Source organism: Lacerta agilis, chromosome 16, assembly GCF_009819535.1.
Source record: "Lacerta agilis isolate rLacAgi1 chromosome 16, rLacAgi1.pri, whole genome shotgun sequence".
Classification (NCBI taxonomy): Eukaryota; Metazoa; Chordata; class Lepidosauria; order Squamata; family Lacertidae; genus Lacerta; species Lacerta agilis.
Window position 1 is genome coordinate 24,413,288 of NC_046327.1, and position 20,783 is coordinate 24,434,070.

Here is a 20,783-nt window from a genome sequence, read left to right on the forward strand (position 1 = left end):
TGCTGTTGGGAAATGAATCATAGAGTTGGAAGGGAACCTGAGGGTCATCTAGTCCAACCCCCTGCAATGGTTCCCCTTCCAATCTGAAACCATATCTGGCCCTGCTTAGCTTTGCAGATTTGCTAGCAGTTGTATTGCTGCACCACCAGGAGGACAGGGGGCAAAGCGCTGCTTCTTAATCTGAAATATGTGGGAATAGGCTGCACTAGCTCGGGATTGAGGAGAAGGCACTTTGCACATGCCTGGAGGCACTTTTTAATTATTACTCAACATATTTCAGACCTCAGTCCTGTTATTCAAAACAAATTCCAGAGCAGGCCTCACAACAGTGAAAACCTGATCAGATCCTGTGCTGCTTTCCCCCTAAAATCAAATTATCTCATTTTTTCCTTTAAATAAATGTTTTACATATTTAAATTTTATACTACCCCCCCCCCCCCGTCTGATTATTCCTGTTTGCTTTTTGGGGGGAGGGGGGAGAGAATTGTCTCTGCAATTGTCTAAAACGGGTCGGCAAACTAAGGTCCGCGGGCTGGATCTGGCCCAATTGCCCTCTGGATCCAGCCCATGAACGGTTCTACAATTGCCGCTTGGATCGGCACGATTACCATTTCCCCCCCAATTTTTTCCGGCGCCATTTTTGTGATTTCCCCCCTTCCCTCCCTCACCACAGTGGCATCTCCTCCCTCCCTCTTCCTGGCTTCTCCCCACCCTGCGGAGGAAGGGGGCTGGGCTTTGGTAGGAAGCCTTGCCACCTGCCTGCCAGCCTCTCCCCATGGCTGCACTGTGGGCTGGAGCTTGGCGCGCCTGCTGGCGCCTGGGAAAGCTGGCCCAAAAAGGAGAGGTGCTGCCAGCTTCCAACCGCAGGCAGAGCAGCGGAGCAGGTAGGCAGAGGGAGGGGAGGGGAGGGGAGGAGCTGGGGCAGAGAGGGGGAGAGAGAGAATCCCCCTCTGCTGTGTGCGCGTGCTACTGCACGTGCAATCCGGCCCGCCACTAGGTCTGGGGGGACGGTGAACTGGCCCCCTCCAAAGAAGGTTTGCTGACCCTTGGTCTAAAACACTACAGAAACGGAGTCATTTTCTTCATATCATGGTTTCTTAGAAGCTCCAAATAATCTGAGGCACGACAGATCTGATTTATATCTATTAAGCTAGAGTACCTTCCACCTCCCCATATCATTCTCTGGTGGAGAAAAAAAACCCTCCCCTTCATCCATAGGCATACATAGAAGAGTGAGTTGGGAGGGCGAGACCATTATCTTTATCACTGCTGATCCATGCCAGTTCAGTACTGCTGCACTGGTAGAATCAAGTGTGTAGTTTGTTCAGGTTCCATTATCTTGCATGTGCATGCCACAGTGGGGGATGAGCCCTATTGGGTTTGTGTCTCCCTCTCTGATTCCAGAGTATCTTGGCCCATCTCCTAAAATGCCACATGTTTAAAATCTCCATCTTGGCAGAAGACTTGCCAGCGTTCTGCATCTCACTGAGCAAAGAGAGCTCAGTGAAGCTATGATCTATGGCAGAGGTTTTCAACCTTTTTGAGTCCAAGCCTCCCTTCGCCAGCTACATACCTTCTGTGGTACCCCTGTGGGGCTCAGGAGCCAATTAATGTCACCCATTGCCTGCAGAGCCGGTAGCCTCTCACCCTTTTTCGAACACCCTTGTGGAGTGTTCCCTCAGCCTCCTTGCCTCTCCCTTCTCCTTGGGAGTCCTCTGGGCAGCCACTGCTGCTGCCCCTGGTCTCTGAGCTGCCCCCACCCCTTGCCCCAAAGAGAGTTGCCTACCAGAGGCACCCTTCGCCTGGGGAGCTTGTAGCTAGAGTGCTGCAACAAACAGCTATGCAAGCCTTGGGGAGGCAGAGAGGCGAGAGGGCATCAGAAGAGGGAGGGAAGGAAAGAGGGGCAGAGGCCAGTGTCGCCCGCAGCACCCCTGACCATCATTCAAGGCACACTGGTTGACAACCACTGATCTATGGGGTTATCTGTTTGATAAAACCTGCCCCCTCCCAGCAAGAAGTTTCATCAAGGATAGCTCTCAGAACAAAACAGCCTTGCAATGAAATAAATAATCTTGAGGGACCACCATGTCTTGGGTTGGATATAACAATAAACAATGGCATGTCACTATGATTCTGAATCATGGTTGCCAAACTAGGATCTGAAACCACACCTTGATCCTGTTTGTTTGCACTTGGAATGAACCAGTTTCCTGAGCTGGTACAGAACAGAAAATTGGTTTTGAGGGTGGAGGAGGAGAAGCACTTCCACAGCACATTCCAGGCACAGTAAACAATGGAGTAATGTTATGTCTGAACTGGCGCTATGTGTGTTTACTGACCTAGCTTTTAAGATTAAAATACATTGTGTTGCATTTGTAGTACTGGGTATCCATAGAAGTTGAACACTTTCAAAGTGGTCCCATATTTCGCACTGTGCTTCAAGGAGGGCTCCAGGTCTCAATGTGTTGAAGACCACAACCTATTGGCAGTGAATGCAGAAATCCTCAGCTGCCAATGGAGGGCCGCAGACTATACAACTGAATCGTCTATTAAAACCTCCCTCTCTCTTACAAACTGGACTGCACTGTGCACGCTGTGAAACAGCAATTCGTGCTTGTCTTTGCTTGCGCTTCCCAAGTAGCCCCCTCTTTCCAGAGAAGCTATCACAGAGGGATTGCAGCAAGCTAGAAGGATGCTGATCTGCAGTTCCTGATGGTCTTTCAGTGTGTCTTTTAATGCGCTAACACCAGCTGTGTCCAAAAATGGAATGGAAGAGCAGTCTATGATGACAGCCTGTAAGTCGCTGTGCTTATTAAACAAGCATGAAGTTGTATCTCCCTGTCCAGATCCCCTTTCAAGACTCTGCTGCCCTTTCCTCTTGGCTTTATTCCTTTTGGCCATTTCCACAGCAGGATCCAGCCCCGTCCTGTTGTGGAGGCACTTTAGGAAGAAATCCTTATTTGCATAATAAAGTGGGGCTTCAAACCGGAATATCTTGACCCTTGGCACAGGAAGGAGGTTTTTGTATTCCTCGTCGTCTTCATAGAAGACAGTGCTCCCAAGCTGCCCCAGCAAGGCGGCGTGAGGGCGCTGGGTGCGGCCGATGATGCACAGGATGGAGAAAACGGCCCCAACCAGGAGCCCCAATTCGGTGCTGATCAAGGCAGAGGAGAGCATGGTGACGCACCACACCAGGGCATCCGTTCGGTCCAGGCGGTAACGCTGGGGGACGTCTCTGAATTTCCGAAGGGCTCCTCTCAGGCTGACGATGATGATGCACGCCAGAACGCACTTCTGCAAGTTGAAGAAGAGGGGCGCGAAGAAGAGCAGCACCAGCAACACAACCACGGCGCTCACGACACTGGACACCTGGGTCTGGCACCCAGTCGATGTTTTGACCAGGGTTTTCGCCAATGCCGCGCTGGTGGCAAAGCAATGGAAGAAAGCCGGGATGATGTTGCAGAAGCCGATGGCAAACATTTCCTGGTTGGCCCTGACGGTGTAGGCGTACTTCTTGGCAAACATTTCCGAGAGCGAAACGGTGAAGGCGAAGCCTACGATGGCGAGAGGGAAGGCGTCGAGGGCGACTCTCTGCATGAGGTGTAAACTGGGCACCTGGGGAGGGATAAATCCGGTGGGGATTTCGCCCGACACGCTGGAGGCATAGACTTCGTTCAGGCGCCCGTAATGGGAAACCAAGGTTGCTGCCACAATCACCACCAGCTCCGTGGGAAGAGGGACCTTGAGCCTGTGCTTATACCTGTCCCCCAGTTCCTTGGCAGTCACCAGCACAGCGATGCAGATGGCGCTCGTGATCACATCGCAGAGGTTGGCCTGGGCGATGTTGCGGAAGATGTTGACCCAGGTGGTTATCAAGATCCCGTATCCCTGGGCACGGGGGATTTTTACCCCGATGAGATACTTCACTTGAGCTGTTAAAATGGTTAAGGAAGCGCCGGTTGCGAACCCGTCTAGCACAGGCTCGGAAAGATACATCGAGACGAAGCCTAAGTGGAAAATCCCCATCAGTACCTGCGGGGGAAAATGAGAGAAAGCATGAGACAGCTGTGGAGTGGAGTCCCTAAGGGTTGAATGGCATATTGTATACCTCCTTCTGACAACTCCTGCAGCCAAGCTAGTGCTCAACTTATTGCTCTTATTTTCTTTGGACCCTGTCAGTGAGGCTGAGAGGGGGGTCTTGTTGTCTGGGCAGCCCAGGGCCTCCATACACACTACCCAGGCTTGCATTCCTGGGAGGCCACTTCAGTGCTGCTAACACAACGGTTTGACTTCACCCTCGGAGGCACACCCTATTGTGTCTTGAGACAGATGCCAACAATGACAAAGAAATACATGGGGCCATCTGCAGAGAATTTACCACTGGGCTACGACTCTTCCCCAAATGCGTTTTCCGGTTTTATGCTGTCTCCTTGAATTTTTTGTGCTTCTGGATTTTTACTGGCTTTGGATACTCGGCTAGTTTTAACTGTAACTCGTGATGGTTGTTTTGATTTTGTCAGCCTCTTTGGGCAGGGTGATGTCGGGGCATAGTTTGGGGGTGCCAGGGGGGCCGTGGCTCTGGGTGAACAATTTTTGTGGGGGTGCAAACCAGGCACCCACAGCACAGCACAGCACAGCACAGCCTGGAGCTCCTCTCCATCTGCCAAGGGGTGCATTGTCCGGTCTGGTTTGCCCCTGTGTGGGTGGGCAGATGCCTCAGCATGGCCCCACTTTGCTCTGGTGGAGGTTGGATCATGGCGAAGGCTGGACTGGTGTCCCCTTCACCCACCCACCCCGGGCGCCAATAACTGCTGCTACACCACTGGGGTGATGGAGGATTAAATAAACACACACACACACACACACACACACACACACACACACACATATACTGGAAGTGCAACCCAAAGGGCAGGTGAAGAGGTTACCTGATAGATGCCAGCCATTAAGGTCACTGCTGTCGCTACCCCAATGGCATAGCAGTCTTTCCCACATTCGGTGCTCATCACGTCAAGGGTAACATTGTGAAGCGTCACATTCAAGTGGCCTTCCTGAGAGTCGTCGTCGAGGTCGAATCCTGCCAGCAGCAGTTCTCTGTCCACCACCTGCCCCACCATTAGGCTTAATAAGCTGAAGATGCCAACAGACACGTGTCGCGAGGTGCCCATGAGGAAGTAGATGATGTTGGCAAAGAAGGAGGTGTAAAGGCTATAAATGGGCTTCAGACCTGCCAGCAGGGAGTAGGCGATCGCTTGAGGTACTAAAATGATCCCGATGACCAGGCCAGACATGACGTCCCCCCAAACATATTCCTTGCAGTTGTATTTGGGAAGCCATTGCAGCACAGGGAAGAAGTCCGTGGCTGCCTTTTTCATCTGTTTTGTGCTGCAGGAGCAGTTTTTTCTCAGTTGGCTTTTCAGCATGTCTGTCTTCCTCATCTTGACCGGAGTCTTTCTTTCCATGTAAAGTTGGAAAGGAGATCCATTTTCCAGTCTGGCTGTCTCCATTTCCTTCTCCATTTTAGGTCTGTGTTAATCAGTTCCTAGGATGTAAACAGATTAACATTTGAATGGTCTGGTCGTGAAGCACATTTTCCGTTTATCATACTGGAATCAAGCTAATGTATAGTTTAGCATGGAGTTGGGGTTTTTGGAAAAAGAAAATATTATTTCTATTATTGTGTATATACTATTCCATCACAAAGATTCTGGGCTATTTAAATTAATCATAGAGTCATAGAATCAGTGCTTTTTCTGGGGGTACGCGGGTATGCATACCCCTAAACATTTTGTGAATCTGAGTGGCCTCATTCAGGGGCAGTATTTCAATATGAGTAGGAAAATGAGAGTACCCCTAAACATTTTTTTTAAGGAAAAAAGCATTGCATAGAGTTAGAAGGGACAATGAGAATCATCTAGTCCAACCCCCTGCAGTGCAGGAATCTTTTGCCCAATTCAGGACTCGAACCCACAACCCTGAGATTAAGAGTCTCATGCTCTACCGACTATTTGCTTGCCTGGCCCTGCCTATGCTGCTCGTTGTGGCTTTTTGTGTTGCACGCCTGCCCCGTCTTTTGCCTGCTTGGCAAACGAGTCTTCCTCTGCTTTGGTGAGTCTCGAAACCTAATCCGAAGAGCGAAGGGAGCTGTTTAGGTGCTGTATCATACGGCTACACCTTTCTTCCTTTTTGTGTGCTGTGCTCAAATCATTACTAGTGAACAGGGTGTGGCATGGAGTGAGGGGCTCAAACACCTGGCATTAGGGGCGGCTGGAGACTTCACCTGTGGTGCTGGGGCTGCCTCTGCCATGTGGTCTCATGGCATGAGGATACGGTGGTGTTGTGTGTCTTGGGGTCAGGGAAGTGTCCTTGTGAGTTCATTGCTTATTTCCTATGGTATGTGGGCTGCACTGCAGCCACAGCAAGCAATATGCAATTTTTTTGCTTGTGTTCTCTCCCCCCCCCCTCTCCTCCTGGGCTGCTGTGGCGCTGTGGTCTAAACCACTGAGCTGCTTGGGCTTGCCGATCGGAAGGTCGGCAGCTCGAATCCCCGCAACAGGCTGCGCTCCCTTTGCTCTGTCCCAGCTCCTGCCAACCTAGCAGTTCGAAAGCACGCCAGTGCAAGTAGATAAATAGGTTCAGCTGTGGCAGGAAGATAAACGGCGTTTCCGTGCGCTCTGGTTTCTGTCACCGTGTCCCGTTGCGCCGGAAGTGGTCATGCTGGCCACATGACCCGGAAAGCTGTCTGTGTCTCCCTTGGCCCAAAAGCGAGATGAGTGCCACAACCTCATAGTCGCCTTTGACTGGACTTAACCGTCCAAGGGTCCTTTACCTTTTACCAGCAAAGTGGTGGCATCTCTTTCCTCACTATAATTTCTCTATAGGATTGCTCAGTTAAACAAGAAGCCCAGTTAAAACAGCAAATATATTTATTGCTACAGCATATACAGAATGTTCAGAAACAGATAGAAGATTATGGTTAGTGCTTAAAGCAGCACTGTACATCCTTTTCTATATTACATGTCCAGTTGAAATAGAAAGTCTTCCAGCAGGGGCTGCTATAGGAAAGTGAAATCAACTTCAAGGCATTATAGATTCACCTCTCAGCACCTTTAAACAAGGAATCATGCTCATTTTTAAAAAGATAAATCAAGGCATCTGTGTCTTGCTTTTCGTTACTAGAGATCTAAATCTATTTCTATCAGCTGGTCTTTTTTATAGGAAGTCTCCTTCTCAATGAAGCCCCACCATTCAGGAACCAATTTTAGTTCTTCAGATTCAGTTGCCAGCCCAGAAACTGCTTGTGAACCCAGTCTTACAATTTCATTGCTCTGTGGGCTTGGCATGGGATATAGGGAGGCACCTGGAATTAGGAAAGCAGAAGAGATTTATTTTTTTCCCAACTGCAAAGAGATCCCATCTCATCTCATCTCATCACTTTTGCACAGTCAAGCCTGAAATGTTATATCTGGGACTGAGAACATTAGGTTGTCTCCAACGTTAGTCCTGCTCAGAGTAGACCCATTGAAATGAATGGCCATGACTTAGTCCTTTGATTCCAGTGGGTCTACTCTGAGTAGGATTAGCACGGATTGCTACTGCATGATTGCCAAACTGGTGAAAGATCTAACACGGTTACCTGTCTATTGCTACTCCGACTGGGAATTACTGGGAATTAAAAAAGAGAGCTCAGCAACTTTGGATCTCCCACGCTAAAAAAGCTCAACAACTTTGGTCAATGGGTAGATCACTTTTTTATAGCGAGAGTAGACTGTTGGATGGTGCCTTGTACGCCTCCTTCCAGCAACTCCTGCAACCAAGGTGGTGCCAAACACAGAAATTTGACTAGACCAGGGGTCAGCAACCTTTTTCAGCCGTGGGCCGGTCCACCGTCCCTCAGACCATGTGGTGGGCCGGACTACATTTTTTTTGGGGGGGGGGGGAATGAACAAATTCCTATGACCCACAAATAACCCAGATATGCAGTTTAAATAAAAGGACACATTCTACTCTTGTAAAAACACGCTGATTCCCAGATCGTCCGCGGGCCGGATTTAGAAGGCAATTGGGCCGCTTCCAGCCCCTGGGCCTTAGGTTGCCTACCCCTGGACTAGACCCACAAAGGTGCCCTCCATTGTCTCTCGAGGAAAAGGGAGAAAGAGATGGATGCCAGCAATAGTACAATGTGGGTGTCAATATATATATATATATATATATATATATATATATATATATATATATATATATATATATATATATATATATATATATAATGTTTGTGTCTTAATGGATATATTTATTTATTCCTCTGTAGCTGTGGTGGTTAGATGTAAGAAAGGTCTCTTCTTAAGGATCGTAAGGACTGTTCACATAATATTTTGAGAGGTGTCATTAGGTGTCTTTTCTGAATGAACATTGTGCTGTCAGAGAGCAATATCTCAGTAATTATGTAAATAAGTTTACTAGGAGGTAAGTCACATATAACTTTGTAGGTCATAGAACAGGGTAGTTAACAAGGAATATTACACACACACACTTTTAGCTATTAGCAGCTGTCCCATAATGCATCAAAGCTTAAGGGGAATATTATTTCAGTCAATCAGAGGTTTCAATTTGAGACTCTGAGCAAGACTATAGTTGTTAAAGGTTAAAGAACACTGCTTTTATAGCGTTTTGTTTAAATTTCCGCTTCAAGCAACCCGTCTTTTACTTTGTTTAGCCATAAATGATGTTTATTGCTTTCTGTGAGGTGGTACAGCACTGCTTAATGATTTTCTTGGAAGCAGAAATGTACCCAAGTAAACCAGTTAAAGAATCAGGGCAATTTAAAAAAAACTCTGAGAAGTTCCCTTGACCTGACTTGCTCCGTCTTTGTCCTATTTTTGTGTGCTGAATGTTAACTACTAAGTCAAATGTCAGGAAACTGGTAACATGTAACAGCATTCCAGCTGGCAGAAAATTATTTAAAAAGGAAGCCGCTTAGAAGGCTGCAACTTTCAGGTAAGGCTCAGAATACTAACAGTGTTAGGATAACATATCAGTCTTAAAGAAAAAAGCAACATCTTTATAATATGATATATATAGACCCAAGCTGGTGCCAGACATATTGCTCTGCTTTCCTTTGAACCCCATCAGTGAGGCCGGGGGGGGGGGGAGGCTTGTCGTCTGGGCCGCCCAGGACCTCCAGACACACTGCCCAGGCTTGTGCCCCTGGAGAGGTCAATTCAGTGCTGCTAACACAGTGGTTTGACTTCACCCCCGGAGGCGCACTCCATTGTCTCTCGACACAGACGGGTTCCAACACCATAACCCCGTATATGCCGGCCCAACAGCTTCGATCGGCAGAACTGGTGCTGTTACAGGTGCCATTTAATATTCATTATGCACTTGTAAGAGATCAATCTCTTTGGAACTCCCTGCCTCATGAAGTCAGGGAGGTGGTTTTCCTGCATTCTTTTCAGTGCATGCTAGGCTTGTTTAGGCAAGGCTATCCAGACATGTAAAATATTGACATGTGTTTAAATCTGGTTTTTAGCTTATCGTTGATTTTTTTTCAGGGGGGGAAGAAGTTTTAAATAGTTTTTATTTTTTACTGATTTTCAGGGTGGATAAGAATCAATGATTTTTAAAAAAAAAATCAAAAAAATCGGATATTTTTGATTTAAATCGGATTTTTTAAAATAAAATGCTTTTTGGGGAACATATATTTTCATCTGATTTTTTTTTTACTCTTTTTGTAAACCGCTTTGAGGTTTTATTATAATCCAGTGGTATATAAAGCTTGTGAAATAAATAATAACATAAAATAATGTAAAATGGAACAAAACACACTTTTATAGTGTCTTGTTTGACCATTTTCTCATCACAAACATTCAGTTGCCACCTTGGGCTCACCTAGGCACAAAATGAACCCATTGAAAGGAAATAAGGCATAAAGGTTTAGAGTGTGAGCGGTGAGCTAGGAAGTAGCTGGGACAGGGTCTCAACTCATCAACGAGTGCACTAGTGCTTCAGGAAACCTGTTCTCCCCACCTCAATTTCCACATCTGCTATTTAGGGATAATATTAATTTAGAACATTTTTTGATCCGACTTTTCAGAAGCTCAAGGCCGCATACAAGCATTAAAAGCAGAATGAAAACATACACACATCATGCTAATAATTATAAAGCCATTTCAAATGTCCCTATGCCTCCAAGCAGACAGACAAATAAATAAATAAATAAATAAATAAAGCCAGCAGATCTCCACTCAATAAATCAGCTTAACACAATCACCTAAAGGCTTGCGGGCAGATACTTCTTGCAGAAGGTAATCCCATGGTCATGAGGCCACGACTGAACAGGCCACCCTCCCTGCTGCAGATGACTGCACCTTCCAGGCTGAGGGAACAGAGAGATAATAAACAGATAATAAACAGCTATTTCCGGGTTAGCAGAGTTTGTAACTCGAAGCGTTCGTAACCAGAGGTACCACTGTACTGCCTTTGCTTTGCCATTCCCTGCCTACTAGGACTCTGCTGGCACCTTCCTTTTTACTTACTTATCTCAGCAAGCCTAGCCAGACATACAATTTACTTTACGTATACTTGTTTTTAAGTTTTACCAATTTTATCTGTTTATTATTTGACACTGATGCAAACTACTGAGAGATTTTTTTTAATAAAAAAAATCAAGCCACTTGAAAATTCCTCTGAAGAAGTTAAATACTTGGAACACCCAGAAAAAAGTGCTGCATGAATGCCTACTGTTATAACCAAAGCTGGTTTTCACGCACCACAAAGAGAGAATGCCGAAAGCATTTTGCAGAGAGGAAATGGCATGAGCAAGCACCTTGTTGAATTGAAATTAGTGGCACTAAAAACATTTCTCTCAAGCGGGCGCAAGACTGGCTCTGATGGCTAATGACCTGACCAGAAGAATATTCTCTTATTTCAAAGCTACCCTCTTCATCCTCTCCAAAAAAGAGCTAAGCCACACATCCTGCAAAAACAAAACAAACCCACCAGCGTTTGACACTCGAAGCACGCGGAAACCTATGGTACCTTCTTAAATGAATAAATATATATATATATTACAACAGATCTATTGTTTTTGTTACTGTATTTAGATTTGTGCCGTTGCCCTTTTCACCTGTGATATCACACAGACATTTAAGCTCTTGCAATGTGAAAGAAGAATATGCTTTTCTTACCTATCTTGGTCAGCAATGCATGTGAAGCAAGTAACAAATGAGAATCACACCTGCCTTCCACAATCTCTGCACCCAAGGGCACCCAGGCAGGTGGATGCTAAGGACGGAGTTGAATATGCTTTAGTACTTGTGGGCAGTACCATAAGCTCTGTGCTAGGTAAATATTGAGTGGCGTAAACAAAGGACCACAAAGTACAATCCGAAACCTCCCCTGTGTTTCCACTCGCCCTGTTCCCAACTACTATAAACCATTTGACCTCAACTGTTTACTTGTTCACTTTTCAGTGGCAAACATTAGACAAGCTATAATCCTTTAAAGTGTAGCCTGTGTAATAATTGATCCGAGAAACCTTGTCTCTGACAGTAGCAATGACTTAAAGGAGGACCCAGGACAACTTGTTTTTTTTGGCAGTGGGACTTTTTGCAAAATCCAACTATACGTCTTTTTTATGGGTGGCTTAATGTGTAACTGGAACTATCGGAAACTCTGATGTTTTTAATTTACAAAGATCAGATTATTGTATATTGGCAATGCGGACTACAGGACAAAACTGGGTGTGCTTAAATGCAGAGACAAGGCTTCATTTCCTATGAGCCACAGAACATTAATAGCTAAATGAGCATACTTTTATACAATAAGGAACTGACGCGGCATTCTTTGGGTCCAGGACTAATGTAACTTGCTGTTACATGAATGGAAAGGCTCCTTCTGTTTGTGGAAGAGACTCTGATCCAGCAGAGGCTCCTGCTGGAGGAATTGAGAGAGAAGCAAATGTCACCAGTTCTCTCTGCCTCCCCCCCCCCGGTGCAGCATTAAAGGGGGCTATAGGTGGAAGGAATAATAAGTTAAAATTGCCTTCCTCCCCCGTCCAAAAAAGTGTTACATGAGTGAAAGCGCTGAGCAAATCCTGGATCCAAGCCACTGCTTGACAAAAATAATTTTTAAAAAAACAAGTCAAGATGTGTTCCGGTTTGCAAACGTTCTTTGGTTTTTTAGTTCTTTTTTGGAAGACAGAAGAATTACCAACGATCGAGGAATGGCAGATGAAAATGATGGACTATATGGAGCTCGCAGAGATGACCGGGAAACTTCGTGACCAGAGGGAAGATGCGGTGGAAGAAGATTGGAAGAAATTTAAATTGTATTAAAAAATATATTGTATGATTGATAATTAGATATAACTAGGAAGGAAGGCTAGACTGCAGATTTAGAATAAGGTTAAGTGTATAAGATAGATGAATTAGACTTAAGGAAAAAAGGGATGAGTTTAAATAATTAGAGAATTTTTATAGTAAATAAGTTTATGTAAGATGTTTAGAAATTACTAAAGATGATAGACAAGGAACACGGGAAGAGGAGATAGGAGGAAGTCTTTTGAGAATGTGAGAGACAATTATATTAAGAAATGTATTTTGTATTGCGTTTTTTTGTAGTATTTTAGTGTTATTATGTTTGATTTTGTTGTATTTGTTTTTTGTGTTATAAAATTTAATAAACATATTATTTAAAAAAGCAAGCGTTCTTTGGAATCCGAACGTCTGGCGCCGCTAATCAGAAGCCACGCCTTGGTTTCTGAACGTTTTGGAAGTCGAACGGACTTCCGGAACGGATTCCGTTCGACTTCCGAGGTCTGACTGTATAGCTATCTTGCTGTAGGATAGGCACTGCCAATTTCCTGCTTTAAAATACAAATTAGTGGATTCTCGAGTTATGGCTTCCGACTCAATTTTCAAGTATTCTCTAATGGAAATAATAAAGGAAAAGGGGAGAGGGAGCTTTCTTCGAGGTTTCTACTGATCTGCATTAATAAAACCCGCTTGCCTCTTCACCAGTGCAAGTGGCTGCAGCAAAGTAGAAAGAACCTCTTGTCTGTAGGCCCCACCTCACCCTCCCTGGTGCACTTAGCTTGTGCTGAATTGCAGCCCTAGAAGAAAAGTGCAACAGCTGAGTTTAAAACAGGGCTGCCAACTATTTAATTTAGAGGTGATGGTCTTCAGTTTTAAGAGAGCTTAAGAACCACTAATATAAATCACATGGAACAATTTTTATGATGTCTGCTGTATATTTACTAGTGTTTGGAATTATATGCCTGCGCAATTACGTTTCTGTGAACACGCAGGCTTGTATCTGCTGTTTTTCTGTCTCGAGTTTCTCCTGCCACTGGGGAGCCAAATTGCTCCTCAACCTTATAATTATGATTATAATAACATAATGAGATGAACGGCAAAACATGCACTCGCCAGGTTGTATCAGACAAGATTCCTACTGACCCATGAGATAATTGTCTAGCCATGCCCTTTTAGCTGTTGTCTGCACATATTATTCATCACGAGATGTTGATCACTGGCCATCCCAAGTGGGTCCAATGAGAGTTGGAGTCCAACAACATCGAGAGGGTAGCACGTTAGCTGCCTCCAATCTAGATTTTGTGTTTGTGGCCAACTGGCCAAACGTACCGTACTTTCCCATGTATAACTCCCCCCCCCGGTGTATAAGATGCCCCCTATTTTGGGGGACTCCAATTTCAGAAAATGGCCCAAAGTTGTTGAGTTTTTTGGGGGGAGGATTGGAGTTGTTGAGCTTATTTTGGGGGAGAATGTAGTAAATCACGAATCGGACGGTTACAATCGGTCACGCCGCTCAATGACAATTGCTCGTGTCTGCAGCTAGTGTCTGCCCGATCGCCAACAGCGGAAGTAAATAGCAAGCACAATTGCCGCAGCGGCAGCCAATCCTCAGCAGCCCTTGACGCAACAACCAATCACACACAAATTTATCCGCAGCCAATGCAAATAAACCCTTGCCGTAGCCACCAATCACACACCAAATCACCAGTGACAATCAGCAGCTCGCGGCTGCAACCAATCACCTGTCACCCCTACCCACTACCTGTGTATAAGACGCCCCCAGTTTTTTAACCTTATTTTAGAATAAAAAAACCTAGTCTTATACATGGAAAAGTATGCTATATTTGCAAGCCTCTTGCTTATGATGCTATTCCTTCACTGAACGCATTCATGAGCCATCTTATCCGGATGTCCCATTAAGTGCACGAGTAACCACAGAGGATGTCCTTGGGTGGACGTTCTGCTATATATTTCCACCAGTTTAGTACCATAGCAAGGCTGGAAAACTCCGCTGTCAGCCAGGGCAGACATTACCAAACTACATGGACCAATTGCCTTCCTTGGTATTCAGCAGCTTCATATTTATATACTTAACTGGTACAGCAACAGACTGTTAATCTCAGGGTTGTTGGTCCAAACCCTATGTTGGGCAAAACGATTCCTGCATTGCAGGGGCTTGGACTAGACAGGATGACTTTTGTGGTCCTTTCAAACTTCACAATTCTATGATTCTATTAGTACAAGCCACTGCCATAGGGGTGGGGAATCTATAGGGCCTCCCTACATGCTGTTGGACTCCAGCTCCCATCAGCCCCAGCCAGCATATTCCCATGCTCAGGGATGATGTGAGTTGGAGTCCAGCAACATCTGGAGGGACACAGGTTCCCCAGGAAGCAATAGTGAAGTGAGAAGAGTTTGGATTCGGATTTGATATCCTGCTTTATCACTACCCGAAGGAATCTCAAAGTGGCTAACATTCTCCTTTCCCTTCCTCCCTCACAACAAACACTCTGTGAGGTGAGTGGGGCTGAGAAACTTCAAAGAAGTGTGACTAGCCCAAGGTCACCCAGCAGCTGCATGTGGAGGAGTGGAGACGCGAACCCGGTTCACCAAATTACAAGTCTACCGCTCTTAACCACTACACCACACTGGCTCTCAATGAGCAGTCATTGAGAGTGCTGCACCAATGCAACAAAGTCTTCTGCTGTGAAAAGCATGCTAATAAAAACAAGAGAACTTACCTGGAGTATGTCCCGGCCTTTAAGAATAATGGATGCTAGTTTTTGCCCTGTGCACTGATGTACAACCCTGTACATGTCCACCTGGAATCATAGAATTGTAGCGTTGCAAGCGTCAACTAGTCCAACACCATGCAATGCAGGAATCTCAATGGAAAAACCCAGTAAGCCTAGCTGCCATAAATGGAATTTATTCCCAGGGTAAGTGTATATAAGATTGCCACATCGTTGTAGCAATTAATTGTGGCATATATCATTTGTTAAATTCTTTGTCATTTTTATTCTTATAGATTTGTTGACGCCCAAATAAGCAATTTTAGCAGTGCTATTTAGATAAAAGCCAGACAGGTATAATTGAACTTTAAACCCACTTGCTGGCTCACTTTTACTCCATGTGACGCTTCCCTCAGCAGATGATGGTCATGGGTTCTGCTCGCTAGCTGTACAATTTGTGCGTTCAGCTAGAGCCAATCTGTGGCTAGCTGTGCTGGGTTAGCCCGCAAATAACAGGAGGTGAGAGCAGCACCAAAGAGGTTTAAGCAAAAGGGGCTACTGTGACAGAAAAGTTTGTTTTGCTGGGCTGGATGGGTCCCCAAATGTTTTCCTTTTCTTTTTCCCTGCCAGCAAATGGTTAACGAATGGCAGCCTCTGATCGGCCAGGGTTCCAGGAGAGGGGTTTGAAAAGGAGAGGATTTGGAGAGACAGTTTTTGTAGGTTGGGTTGGTCAGCAAACTTTTTCAGCAGGGTCCACTGTCCCTCAGACTTTGTGGCGGGGGGGGGAGAACAAATTCCTATGCCCCACAAATAACCCAGCGATGCATTTTAAATAAAAGCACACATTCTACTCATGTAAAAACACCAGGCAGGCCCCACAAATAACCCAGAGGTGCATTTTAAATAAAAGCACACATTCTACTCATGTAAAAACACCAGGCAGGCCCCACAAATAACCCAGAGATGCATTTTAAATAAAAGCACACATTCTACTCATGTAAAAACACTCTATTCCCGGTAGGGAGATAGGGAGTGAGAGGAGAGAGACTTGGTTCTGAGTAGAAACATCCACTCTGAGGAATATATCACAAGCTAGAGAAAGGAGTCTCTGAGCTTAGTGTGAAAGACAGTGTGTAGTGTCTTGTAAGAGTAATAGGCCAGGAATTAACTGGGAGGCTGAGGCTGAGCCAGGAGTAGAAGCTGTGAGTCTACTTAGGTCTCATACCAGTCAGGAGGTGGGAGAGGCTTCTACAAAAAGAGAAGACTCCCAAACCAGTTAACGGGTGTGGTGATCCCTTGGGTCTGTCACTTGGAGTACCTCAGGAGCAGGGCCGGCGCATCCATTAAGGCAAATTAGGCAATTGCCTAGGGCGCCAAAATGGAGGGGGTGCTGGCCAGGCTTGGGGGGGGCGGGACGGGACGGGCTAGCAGCAGCTTCTCCGCTGTAGCAGAGAGGTGCTGCTTGCCCCCTACACCACCACCCCCGGCTCCCGCTAAAGCAGGCTTTGGCAGGGGGCAGGGAGGGCAAGCAAGCAGCAGCTTCTCCACTACAGCGGAGAAACTGCTGCTTGCCACTCCACCACCCCCACCTCCCACTAAAGCAGGCTTTGGCAGGGGGCGGGGGGCGCCAGAAGGTGGTCTCGCCTAGGGCGCAAGAAAGCCTAGCACCAGTCCTGCTCAGGAGTAGGGTTGTCTAAGGGGTGTGTAACTGACGGAAAATACCACCTTGTTTATGAACCAAAGTATTAAGCGGCAACAGCTGTGCAACAACTGAGAAAGAACTGAAGTGAAATAGCATTATAATCTGAAGCATCCTATGTTTTACCCACTTGTGTCATAAACTTCCTTTGTTTAATAAAATCTCTATTGTTTATTTGATCAAATCCTGCCTGACACCCCACATTATTAAGTTTTCCCTCACACAAGTCCCCCACAAGGTAATCTGGGGCAGTTTGTGGCAATCTGTGGAATTGGTGTTCTGTGAGGTGGGTGCATTATATTTAAGTGAGGGCGGGCCCAACGCGCCACGGGAGAAAGTGCCGTTGCGGCTGCATATTCAAACCCTCCAAGTGTCCCTATTTTCCAGGGACAGTCCCAGATTTACAGAAGCTGTCCCGGTTCTTGATTTGTTCTCAGAATGCCCTGCTTTTCCTGAGGACGTCCCTGTTTTCATTGGAGAAATGCTGGAGGGTGTGGAGTTATGCACCCCCGAGCCAAGGAGATGATTCACTATGCAGCCTTTAGAAGACAGCTGAAGGCAGCCCTGTATGGGAAGTTTTTAATGTTTAATGTTTTGTTATGTTTTTATATATGTTGGAAGCCAGAGTGGCTGGGGCAACCCAGTCAGATGGGCAGGGTATAAAATCTGGAACGATCTATCTTAAATTCTATAAATGCTGCCAACGTGGAGATTCCCAAATTTCTGCTAGGAAGAGTGAACTAGTGAGTCACCGGGTGCCATTTCTGTGTCATTGTTAGCTATACTTGCCTCGCCGATTGATACGTGGTACGGTGGCAATGCATACATTGATGGGTGCCATTTTCTCCTTGCTGCTTCAGAGTCCCCAATAGACTTGGCAAGCATTTATTGGCCTTGCTGCTGCGCTTTAAAAACAAGAGACAGTTTAAAAGGCGAGGAAATTGAATCTGGTTTGGATAAATCATGAGGAAGGAGTTTAAGAAACCAAGTCTTAAACGCTCTGCAGAAAAACAAATTAAAATCTCACATCTAGGCAAACCAAATAATCCAACCTTGTCTAAATTTAGTAAACCGTAAATTGTTGTGGTTTTTTGTTTGTTTGTTTGTTTGTTTTGCATGATTTATTCTCCTCTCTTTTGCCAAATTTTATCTTAGTTTTGCAAATTATATGATGGATGAGCAAACAGATTCAGCTGCAAGGAAGCCTTTTTAAAAATCAGATACTTTAGAGACATTAAACCCAAATTCTGTTTCTTAAATAAGTCATGAAAGCTAGAATAAGTTTGCCCTGAAATTGCGTCTTTTTTTGAACAGCTTGTCCCAAACTGGCAGCATTCACAGGATGGGCAAGACAGGCCAGATTTGTAAGGAATCTTCCTTTCACTATCAATTTGAATATTCTGTTCAATAATATCCAGAACTTCTATTACTTTGCCCCTTGAACCCATCCAAGGAAACAATCGATGTTACCTTAGGCCTTCTAAATTAATTGACTTCGGAATCTTGGTTCTAGTCCCAGTTCCTCTTAATATTGTATCCAAATCACATTTGACCCAGTAATTGTTAATATTTAATTAGTGAATCCATATTTATAATCCAACGGTTTCCTTTGCTTTTTAACCAAGAAATGGGTTGGCAGACAAGTGAACTTACTGGTCAGATATTGTCAATTGATCATCTATGATCTGGCTGTGGTTTAATATTGTCAAATATTCGGTGAAGCCAAGAATTCAGTTTACCATTTTTTATTTAATTGTGACACAGTTGTGTTTTGTTTTTGTTTTGTATTTTGTATTGTTTTAGCAGGAACAGGGATAAGGGCTTCTGGCTTGTTAGCCCTGCAGCAGTCGGGGCCAAAACTAATAGCACAGCTCCTTCTGATCATCTCCTGTAAATAATTGGAGGTATCTCCAAACAGGCAGAAAAATAAAGAAAGGAAGGGGAAGGAAAGGATGATGATGATGATGATAATAATAATAATAATAATAATAATAATAATAATAATAATAATAAGTGCGAAAGGTCAATGTTTCGAAATACAGTTCTGAGATGTTTGCTTTTGTGATGTTTAACGTGTGGCCTTACATTGTACCTTGTAGTTTAATATGTGGCTTGTAAACTGCTTTGGGAAGACTTTCTTGAAAAGCAGTATACAAATTATACTACCTACATGCCTACATACAGTTCTGCATAGAAACATCACAGATGTATTTTTGTCATTTCAAATCTTTTGGCTCCAGTGTGTGTGTGTGTGTGTGTGTGTGTGCACCTCCCATGAATGGATTTTTGGTTTTTACTTCAAGTTTGTTCAAAGCAGTGGCACTCTTAAATCTTACCACAAACCTGCTTGTTGGTGTCATGGAGGGTGATACATTTTCTTCAGCGTTTTTAAATTGGTTTGACATTATTTGTCATTGAATACTATATACTTTCTTTGAGGAGTATCAGGAAAGTGGGTGAAAATAGGACAGGCTCTTAAAATTCAGTATCCACATTTCCCCCACCCTACTCAAATGCTTTCTTTTTCAATCCAAGAAGATACTGGGTTGTTGTTTTTTTGGTGGAAGCTGGTAAAGCTATCTAGCACCTGTTACATTAAGGTGAAACGACGCAAACATTCAGCCCAGATATTATTCAGAGCAGCAGTTCCTTTGCCAGCAAGCAAGCAGCATGGAAAACAGAAATGCTATCCAGAGTTCACTTATAGACCTGTTCTGAAGGCATATAGATGCTACCCTAAGACCAGTATCTACTAGAAAATTAATATGTCAGTGTATGAAACTAAAGGAAGAAGAATCCATTTCATGTCATCCTGTAAAAGTCTAGAGTAAAATAAATGAATGCAATTAGAAGGATATCCAGGCTGAAATTGCCTTATAAGCTTGCTATCAAAACTGGGTGATGTGTCACAGTTCAGCATTATCCTGATGCTCAGCTGAGATACAAATTCCCCGCAACCCACTGCCCAAATACAGAGGGATGATTTATCTGATTTAGGGCTGTGCTTTTTAAAGCCGGTTGGCTTTTGCTTCTGTTGCCTGTTTTTCTCCGTAAAAATCACGACAGTCTATGACTTGAAATACATATAATGCTCTCCCAGAAGCTCACTCACCTCCATCGAGCAGGGAGCTAATGATTCTTTTGTTTGCATCTCTCTCCTTTTGAAACCTGCCTCTTGCACAGCCTCATTCCTGCGGCACACACATTGCTGAGGGAAGCTCCGAGGATCAGCTAACAGAGCAAGGCTGGCTCTGTTAGTGGGAAACTGCAGGCCTCGTATTTTAGCAGCTTGAAGGCTCTCATTGTTGTGCTCGCAGTTCCGTTCCTTGGATGCATCCTCCTCATTCATAGGCATTTCACAACGGCGATCTTACAATATCGCCAGGCTTTCGGTGGGGAGAAACGGGGAATATTAGCAAATCCTGCATGGAAAATTAAAACCACAACCTTCCCCCTGGCAGTTTGAGATTAAATGCATATGTGAGATCTTCCCTTTTTTGTAGCTTGACCTTTGCTCCATGATTTACTTTTAAAACTATGGGTGGAACAAGCTTTTTTGTGTCTGTGCTACTTGCTTTTAGATTAAACATCAGACTGGTTTCCATTGCCTGAAATGGGGGTGGTTTATACAAGCTGTCAGGTCAGTTAGATTTCAACACAGTTTAAGGAAAATCCTGCTGGCAATATTGTGCCCTTTGCTCATCCCGACGTTCTCCTGTTCCATCTTGCTCCCAAGGCCAGGTAATTCTAACACTGAGGCTTGGTTCTGCTTATCCAAACATCTTCTGATTTCAAAAATACTGGCTCCCAGGCCAGATCCATGGAAAGAGCCTGGGCTGAATCTGATGAATAAGTTTCAAAGATGGGAGTGGAGCATGGTAGGATCTGGAGTGTTCTGACTTTTCAGGCCCTTGGACTGGTTACCTGAGATTACACCATTTTTTTAGAGGCCACTTAGATCAATGTTTCTCAAACTTGGGTCCCCCGCTGGTCCTACTAGCTAGGGATGATGGGAGTTGTAGTCCAACAACAGCT

The 20,783-nt window shown here is 44.9% G+C and overlaps 2 protein-coding genes across 3 annotated transcripts in view; one reads left to right on the forward strand and one right to left on the reverse strand.

Annotated features, from left to right (window-relative positions):
- The window catches only part of IDUA (alpha-L-iduronidase), a 50,944-nt gene that overhangs the window by 5,497 nt on the left and 24,664 nt on the right, over positions 1 to 20,783 (forward strand). The gene's annotated exons all lie outside the window — the stretch shown is intronic.
- SLC26A1 (solute carrier family 26 member 1) lies at positions 1,950 to 11,674 on the reverse strand. Of its 2 annotated transcripts, XM_033173028.1 has the most exons (4): positions 11,190 to 11,673; positions 10,274 to 10,378; positions 4,929 to 5,542; positions 1,950 to 4,032 (listed from the first exon to the last, which is right to left on the reverse strand). In XM_033173028.1, the coding sequence occupies exons 3-4, from the start codon at positions 5,517 to 5,519 to the stop codon at positions 2,530 to 2,532; spliced, it is 2,094 nt and encodes a 697-aa protein (XP_033028919.1). In that variant the 5' UTR covers positions 5,520 to 5,542; positions 10,274 to 10,378; positions 11,190 to 11,673; the 3' UTR covers positions 1,950 to 2,529. The 2 variants fall into 2 exon arrangements, with proteins under 2 accessions (XP_033028919.1, XP_033028920.1); XM_033173029.1 differs by lacking the exon at positions 10,274 to 10,378 and having other exon boundaries at positions 11,190 to 11,674.

Coding starts and splice junctions, on each gene's coding strand:
- SLC26A1 (XM_033173029.1), bottom strand. CDS start 5,519: ATGGAGAAGGAAATGGAGACAGCCAGACTGGAAAATGGATCTCCTTTC. Junction 4,033..4,928: donor TAATGGCTGGCATCTATCAG/GTAACCTCTTCA, acceptor TTTCCCCCGCAG/GTACTGATGGGGATTTTCCA.